At 28.5% G+C, this 9,147-nt stretch overlaps 1 protein-coding gene and 1 long non-coding RNA gene across 2 annotated transcripts; one reads left to right on the top strand and one right to left on the bottom strand.

Moving 5' to 3' along the window:
• The first annotated feature begins 421 nt into the window (after positions 1 to 421).
• Positions 422 to 2,061, top strand: LOC146939611 (uncharacterized). Its single transcript, XR_015031728.1, has 2 exons — positions 422 to 1,371; positions 1,529 to 2,061. It is a non-coding gene; the product is annotated as an uncharacterized LOC146939611 (long non-coding RNA).
• A 4,204-nt stretch (positions 2,062 to 6,265) lies between these two features.
• On the bottom strand, positions 6,266 to 7,260 carry LOC146939610 (putative F-box/LRR-repeat protein 23). The gene is made up of 2 exons (XM_085749791.1): positions 6,966 to 7,260; positions 6,266 to 6,657 (listed from the first exon to the last, which is right to left on the bottom strand). The coding sequence occupies exons 1-2, from the start codon at positions 7,258 to 7,260 to the stop codon at positions 6,266 to 6,268; spliced, it is 687 nt and encodes a 228-aa protein (XP_085605917.1).
• Between the last annotated feature and the right edge of the window lie 1,887 nt (positions 7,261 to 9,147).

Below are 9,147 nucleotides of genomic sequence, written 5' to 3'. Positions count from 1 at the left end.
TTAAATAGTTAGATTATTGAAATACAATAAATAAATAAATATTAATAAAAAAAATGTTGTATTAGTATAATGTAAAAAAAAATATTAATTTGGAACAGAAAAAATACTAATAAATAAGTTACATAATTTGAAAGAGTACATGCACTTGTATAGTACCAAGAGCCAACGGTGGACACGGCTTCTCGTAAAAACAAAAGTCACTTCATGTGTGGAAGCACATTTATCTTTCTTTAACATAAAAAATAAAACAAGAACTAATTACAGTACTGTACAATAATGCTTACATACATGTATATTCTCTCTTCATTGAAGCCAAAAGTTACCATGTTTTTTCAAATCACGGTTAATTTTTAACCCTTTGGTATTCAAGGGAACATGGTTGATTGGTTGTAATAATTAGAATTCGATTAGAAGGTAAGTAAAGTTTAATAAAAAATTGTTTCATCCGAAAATCTAATTTATATTCTCCTAAATAATTTGTACTTTAGCTAACTCACTAACCAGTTGAGTCTAATTGTTTGGTTAACATCGGGTTCTTTTGATTAGTCTCTTATATTTTCTTTTGAGGAAAATTGGTCTATTATATAATCTCCCCTTATAATTTGATGCTTCAGTTTATTTAAGATGTTTTGTTTTCTTCGTCTCTACTATAAGAAAATTAATTAATAAAAATAGATTAGTTAAAAAAACATACTACATGTAAAATTATACATAATATCTTGAACAAAATTAAAAAGCAAAATTACACATATTATCTTGAATCTTGAAAAAATTAAAAAAAATTACACATATTATATAAAATTTAGTTAAAATCATTAATCTCAACTTTTCTTAATACTCGTGATTTTTGTAAAGTAATCTTATAAAAGGGACGGAGGGAGTATTCAAATTTAATATTTCAATATTTTTTATAAGATATATAATTTTTTTTGTTATAATTTATGATATTACAATTTTACACTTTAAAAAAGAAGTCATTGATGTTTAACTTTCTATGCATCGTATGGGTACCAATGCTAGTGATTTCATATATAAAAATACCATATAGTTCATTAAAAAAAATTCATATGTCCTCTTTCTATCATCAAAGATTGATTAGTAAATTAAAACAATAATGGATTCTAATGATTAGCAATATTTTTACATAATAATCATTCTAATTTTTGAAAGAGCTTTTTAGAACTCCTTTATATATAAAAATATTTAATTGTTTTTTGTACAACACGCGCTTTATACACTATAAAGTGATGGAATCATATTGTATTTGTTACATGTAAAGGGAGAAAAATATGACTAAAACTCTCAAATTTATACATATTATGATTTTATTTCTTTCCTTATTTCTTGTTGCAGAAAGTCTTGGTGTTTACAGTAAGCAACTTTTCTAATCCTTTTAAAATTTCATTCTTTAGTACTGTATTTTTTTTTTTTTTTGAAGGATTCTTTAGTATTGTATGTAATATATATACACACTCTTTTATATTGTTTTAGTAACATTATTTAATTTATTCTATTTTCTTCATTACAGCGGATATTCCATGTGAGACTAGTGAAGAATGTCCAAACACTGCGACTGTCAAGTATGCATGCATGAACAAACTGTGTTATTGCTATGATAACAATTGGCCAAATGGTATGAATCCATTTGAGCCATGTGGGCCATAAGGAAATTCCTTGATTTAGTTATACCAGAGTGAGACCATAAATTGCATGAGTATCATCATATCAATGACTTCTTTTTTAAAGTGTAAAATTGTATCTTTTACCTAAAAATCTACGCAATGTAACTTTTGCTAGATTATGCTACGGTTTCCATTCATCTACTGTGATCATGGAGCCTCAGAGTTACTCCTTCCGTTTTAAAATATAAGCAAAATTCACTTTTTAGGTTTATTCATTTAATGATGTATGTGGTTTATAATATAGACTAGATACATCATTAAATGAATGAACCTAAAAAGTAAATTTTGCTTATATTTTGAAACGGAGGGAGTATATCTTTTATTTATTTTGTAATCTATGAACCTTGCAATTAACTATGGCTTATTTTTAGCATTCTCATTTCTGAGTTTACATCTAAATAAAACAATTAACCATGCATGTGTCTTCAAGGATCGTGCCATCGGAAATTTCCCTTGAAGATGGAAGAATGATAAGAAATCAATAAACATAACCTCATTTGTCATCATCACTTACAGCTCCACATTCAGCATCATCAATTCAAGATCATCGGTCCAAATCAGAATGATCATTCGAATTTTCACTTAAACCGTCCAAATAGGAATCTTCATCATAAAAACAACAATCAACATAGTTAAAAGGAAACCCTTAATTCTGGGTCATGTTAACTTGTGCCCTAAGGGCACATGTTAAGGAATCCAAAAGGAGCAATTTTGCATTGGAAAACATTATATTTTACCTTTTAAGAAGTTGAATGCATGACTTTTGATACATATATTTCTATAATTAGTTCCTTAACATGTGCCCTTGAGACACAAGTTATCATTTGCCATTCTTTATACGTTCATCTCACCTTTTTCACAAACTTCAACTCAAATCAAGCAATGATTTCAAACCCGACCTTAGTTAAGCTATTAAAGACCATTATCATATCATCTAAGCGCTCTTATTTCAATGACATGGCAAAGATTCTTAATGATTTAGTTTTTTGAAACATAGACTATAGTGGTCGAAATCCAAGCCAGGCAGTTGCATTCCTCGAAGGAGAGAAAAGAGATTGATGTTGGAAAAATTAGACATAGAATTATTATTATTAAGTAATATATCAAACATAAATATTAGCATAAATAATTGAACTCATAATAAAATAAAATATAGAATAGAGAAACTTATCGAATTATTGACTGAGGCGTGCAATGCATTGGGCTTAAGAGTATTTTGCCACCCCGGATAAATTACCTGATGCGCAGTGGTGGAGCCAGAAATTTTGAACGGTGGGGGCAATGTACATATAAATTTATAGCAGGGTCATCTTAAATAATTTGGAAACCCTATTATACTTTGTAGCAGGGTCATTTTAAACAATTTAGACGCGATGTACAAAATTTAGAGGTCGATACTGATTTAGAGTAGTCATTTTGGTCTCTAAATGTGTTGTGTTTTCACTAAAATATTTGAAATTTATCAAAACTATGAACACATTTTCAAATGGTTGTTTTGTTATTCATTGTATAGACTAAATTAATTTGTAAAAAATATATTTACAGATTAAATAAACTAACTAAAGACACATTTAAAAATTCAAATGACTAACAAAAAACAAAGTTTGTTTTTGTAATTTTAATAGAAATATTGATAACCTATTTTTATTCGAAACCTCTTAAAGTTCTCCATAATATATAATTACATTATTATCATATATTAATTATTAAAGAAAACATAAAAAGAATATGTTGAGAGATGCAAAGCCAGACATTTTTGTTTAGTACGTTTCCACAATATCTGTAGGAAGGTTGATAAAGCTTTTTTTTAGTAAATATAATAAATAAAAAAATAAACAATATTCGTAATGATGTATACATATGTTATGTAAATTGTAATATGCATGAAACCAAACCATGATACTATGGAAAACTTAGTTGGGCACAAGCCCACGAAGTGATAAACAAGTCACTGTCGATGCGGTAGGTCTCATAGCTAGTACTTCACAGAATACAACAGTCACTTCTTACCAACACTGCACTAGCAAGGTCTCATGAACCACTTTTTGGATGCTCAAGGAAACTTTGTATTTATTTTATAGGGTTAATACATTTTTACCCCCTGTAATATAGGCGAGTTCCGGTTTTCCCCCTGTAAAAAAGATTCTTTCAATTCCAACCCTGAAATATGAAGATTCCGTCGAAAACACCCCTGGTCAAATCTGGCACACGCCAGGTGCTGATGTGGTGCGCCACGTCATCTTTTTTGATGACGTGGCACGCTGACTGTATAATTATTTTTATTTTTTATTTTTTTAATAAGGACACGTGGCATTTCCTATTTTTTAATAAAAAAAATATTTTTTTAATAATTAAAAAAATATTTTTTTTTAAGTTTTTTTAAAATTTTTAAAAAAAAAAACGAAAAAAATTCTTAACAAATAAAAAAAATGAAAAAAAATTCTGGAAAAAAATAAAAAAATACCGAAATTTTTTTAAAAAAATTGGAAAAATTAATAAAAATGAAAACAAAAATCTGGAAAATTTAAAAAATAAAAAGTAAAATCTGGAAAAATTAAAAAAATGAAAACATTATGGAAAAAATTAATAAATTTTGAAAAATTCATATTTCCAGATTTTTTCAATACCGGAAAAATGAAAAAAAAATCATATTTTTTTCGGAAAGTACTTGTCATTCAACCGTATAACATGATTTATATACCGGTGTCAATCAATATACATTGTATCTTGTTATTCGGACATGATTTTTATAAATATGATTAATCTTCAAATTTTTGAAAATGATGAATCTTGAAATTTTTGAAAAAAGATTAATCATATTTACAAAAACTAAATTTTCGAAAAAAAAAGATAAAAAAATATGAATTTTCGAAAAAAATATTTAAATAGTAGAAGTTCAAATAGTAAAACAAATATAAATTATGTTTGACTCAAATACCATTGAAACTAGTAGACACTAACATAAAAAATGTTTTGAGCAGTTTGTATGTTTTTCGAAAAAAATATGAATTATGTTTGACTCAAATACCATATTTTTTTTTATCTTTTTTTTTTCGAAAATTTAGTTTTTGTAAATATGATTAATCTTTTTTCAAAAATTTTAAGATTGGTCATTTTCAAAAATTTGAAGATTATTCATATTTATAAAAACCATGTCCGAATAACAGGATACAATGTATATTGATTGACACCGGTATATAAATCATGTTATACGGTTGAATGACAAGTACTTTCCGAAAAAAAATATTTTTTTTTTCATTTTTCCGGTATTGAAAAAATCTGGAAATATGAATTTTTCAAAATTTATTAATTTTTTCCATAATGTTTTCATTTTTTTAATTTTTCCAGATTTTACTTTTTATTTTTAAAATTTTCCAGATTTTTGTTTTCATTTTTATTAATTTTTCCAATTTTTTTAAAAAAATTTCGGTATTTTTTTATTTTTTTCCAGAATTTTTTTTCGTTTTTTTTTATTTTTTTAAAAAAAAAACTAAAAAAAAATATTTTTTTAATTATTAAAAAAATATTTTTTTTTATTAAAAAATAGGAAATGCCACGTGTCCTTATTAAAAAAATAAAAAATAAAAATAATTATACAGTCAGCGTACCACGTCATCAAAAAAGATGATGTGGCGCGCCACATCAGCACCTGGCGTGTGCCAGATTTGACCAGGGGTGTTTTCGACGGAATCTTCATATTTCAGGGTTGGAATCGAAAGAATCTTTTTTACAGGGGGGAAAACCGGAACTCGCCTATATTACAGGGGGTAAAAATGTATTAACCCTATTTTATACTATTTGTTATTAGATATGATCGTGAAATAAGAAGAAGGAAGAAGCTATTTAGTCTGTGGATTCCTTTCCCACACTGTATGCTCTCACCAACCCACGTACAGATATATGGTTAAATGGAGGATATCTGAGCCCATATGTATGTATGTAAAAAGAAGTTTTCATTAAAGTGCAAATAGAAACCGAACAATGGAATAAATGCTACTTATTCAAGCTTGTAGTAACTGTTAAACTTGGAGTAGAAAAAACGTTTTGCAAGCAAAATATATGACTCAGTCAAAATAGAAATTAATTCATATAATAATTATTTATATAATAATTAACTTTAAAATAAATTATTAAATAAAATTGCAACAATTGAAACCGTTAATTAATCTAAGTGATATAGGGTAGTGAGTGTATAATAAGGTGTGTAATCTTTGATTAATCTAATGAATTTCATTTATGATTTATGGAGGTCCACGAGCGAGAGACTTAATTAAACACTCGGGAATCCACCCTTTATAATTCGTTATCAGAAAGAAGGGAAGAAGAAAAAAAAAACGTAGTTATAATCATAGCTAAATTTTGAGACAACAGCTAAATTTTGTAACGTCATAAAAACACAATCATAGCTGACTAAGGGAAAATGTGAAATAACAATGGAAGAAAAATCAACGCGATGAGAAAAAACATAATAGTCCATCAGATTACTCAAGCATGCCTACAACATAAGGTAAATTATCACTAGCTTCAAAGTCTCTCCAAGATAATAACCTTAAACCTCCACCACTCAGAATCAAACAAAGACATTATAGTTCATTATCTAAAAACATCTCAAGATAAAAATCATCATCATGATAGTGTTCTTCAATGTGAGCCCAAACTGGCAGACGCAAAATTTTGATCTGCTCACGACACCTTTCCCTCAAATTTTCACTAAGATAAACATTACCTCCCTTGATATCAAGAGATTCAAGAAGCGGACATCGATCAAGAATCGCAAGCCATCCAATTTCACTACGGTCATAGTCTTTCATATAAGAATGACTTAGTCGATACACTGGGTCTGCAACACTCAAGTTGAGCGATTTTAAGAGTGGGCAAGACCATGCAAGGACTTCTAGAGAATCATGTGTTAGCTGCATTAGTGAAACGTTTAACTCTTCTAAGTGAGGAAGCTTTCTCACGCATTTTCTGAATCCTGCATCAGTAATTGACCAGCAATCGAAAGCCCGCATGCTTTTCAGGTTTTTAGCACTACAACATTTGAATTATAAAATATTAAAAATGATTGATTTTTTTTTTTTTGAAAGATTAATTAAAAATGATTGATAAAAACAATCCATATGCAACATATCATCCTCAGAAAATTTGAATCACATAAGATAAAATATTGAAACTTAAATGCAAGAAAAAAGATTTGAAAAAATAGTTACTTCTTAGCTACGCATTCAAGGAGATCATCCGTGCCAAAATACTCGATATCAATGACTTCCAAATTACCTCAACTTCTCTTAACAGCATAACGAAAAATCTCTAACAAATCCAAACCATGGTAAGCACTTCCCAAACAATAGAAGTTGGGAGGGTCCCTAAGATTATTCATTCGAATGGTGTGCCACATGAGAGGATCCTTAAAAATGTTCCACCATAGAGGACACACTTGACATGCTTTCGTCACAATGTCAATTGTATCAAGCCTCTTAAGGATGTTTGTTGTGATGTCTCTTGGAAGTTTCAGCCAATTTGGCACCTTTGTGCTCTTAGATTTTGCTTTCTTTGCAGAAATTAAACAAGATGCCATCGTAATATTCAAACACAAGGATTGTATGAATTGATCCTAGAATTATACCGTGCTTATATAGACTCTGACAGTGAATACTAAACGTTTTAATTTTTTAAGTAAAAGTGAATTAGTAACCTTTTATGGAAGTGCTTTTCCAATAAAATAGTAAAAGTACTACTCAAATGAATATTTTGTCACGCGTAAACCTTACTAGGGTCACGCACCTAAACGTTTTGAAAGAAAATCGAGGACTAAGAATAATACTCTCTCCGGTCTTATTTACAAGAGAAAGTTGACTTTTTAGATACATTGAATAATGTATGTATCTAGTCAAGAACCTAAACCAAATACATAAATTATTTAATGTATTTAAAAAGTAAATTGTCTCTTGTAAATAGGACCGGAGGGAGTAATAGTTGTTCTGCTTCCAATAAGCTGGCCATGTTTCCAATATGCGTTTTCTTAAATTTGCTTGAAAGTATAATAACCGTTATTTAGGGGAGTAATAATCTTATCATGTGCTTTCAATAAGGTTTATTATACTCATTTTTAAAAAATTCGTATAATAATCTTTTTTTTTTTTTGGATGCGTTTCAACAAGGAGTGCTTGTAAGAGTAGATAAAACAAACAACATAATACAAGGAACAACACATGACAAATGTTAAATTAACTCGAAGATAGATTAAAATAGTTAAGATAGTTTTTTTCTTAACAAGAAATAGTTAAGATAGTTAAAATTAGTTAAGTATTAGTTAGGTGGTTATAAGTAGTTAGTAGGGCTGGCAATGAACCGAACCAACTCGAATATAGTTCGGAACTCGACTCGGTGATTAATTCGTTGAACTTGGTTCATGAACCAAATGAGCTGAACTTGAGTTGAAAATTAAGTTCGTTACATAAATGAGTTGAACTTGAGCTACATGTAGTTCGACTCGTTTGGTTCATGGTTTGACTCGATATATATTTATTATTGCTATATATTATTACTATTTTTTTAATATAAGCTTTGTGAATGGAAGTGCTATTAGCTATTACAATATTACATGGGTTTCTATTTTACCCATTATAACAATTATCGTCTCCTTATCTCAATACAAGAGCAATTTTTGTGATATGATCTAGTTTATCTTTTAACCTTTTTAAACTAAATTAAAAAGTCAAAAGATCTAAATACTGTCCTTTTTTTGCACAAAAAAAATTTCATTTTTGAAAAGGTTCATGAGCCTATCGAGTCGAACCGAGTTGTTCGTGAATTTTAAACGAGCCGAACTCGAACTACAAAAAAGGTTCGTGTCGAACTCGAGTTGAGTTTTGAGCCGAATTAATTCTTATCGAGTCGAGTCGAGCTTAGACAAGTTTGGTTTGACTCGACTCATTTCCAGCCCTAGTAGTTAGTTAACCACTATACTCCATCCGATCTCAATATAAACAACTTTTCACTTTTTAGGTTCATTCAATAAATGACGTATGTGGTAAATAATATAGACCACGTATATTATTTATTGAATGAACCTAAAAAGTGAAAATTTGCTTACATCTGATACCAGAGGGAGTAGTTAGGTGGTTATGGCTAGTTAACCATTCTAGTTAAGTATCATATAGAGGTCAATAAATAAGATCAACCATGTACTAATTACATATCTTTTTTTCAATCTATATTCATTCAATATGAATATTTATGAGTATTCTTCTCATGAATACATATATGCTCTTTATTTTACTTACATTTATGATATTTCATCCCTATGATTCCATAATCCGCAACAATAGACTTTTAGGGTATCGAATAATTTTGTCTTATACAAATTTTTGTGCCTTTGGGACACTCGTTAACATTTCTCATAGTTTAAAGGTAAAATATAAAAAAAAATGTTCAAATGTGATTAAAATTATTTGTGAATGAG

Source organism: Medicago sativa, chromosome 3 (assembly GCF_051527215.1).
Source record: "Medicago sativa cultivar Bolivia chromosome 3, Bolivia_mono, whole genome shotgun sequence".
Taxonomy (NCBI): domain Eukaryota; kingdom Viridiplantae; phylum Streptophyta; class Magnoliopsida; order Fabales; family Fabaceae; genus Medicago; species Medicago sativa.
Note: the sequence above shows the minus strand (reverse complement) of the source record. Positions and strands in the feature narration are given on the sequence as shown.

What these genes read in the sequence shown, in the direction of transcription:
- LOC146939610 (XM_085749791.1), bottom strand. Translation starts at nt 7,260, where the DNA reads ATGGCATCTTGTTTAATTTCTGCAAAGAAAGCAAAATCTAAGAGCACA. An exon ending in TCGTTATGCTGTTAAGAGAA is followed by an intron (nt 6,658 to 6,965) that starts GTTGAGGTAATT and finishes TTACTGATGCAG; the next exon opens with GATTCAGAAAATGCGTGAGA.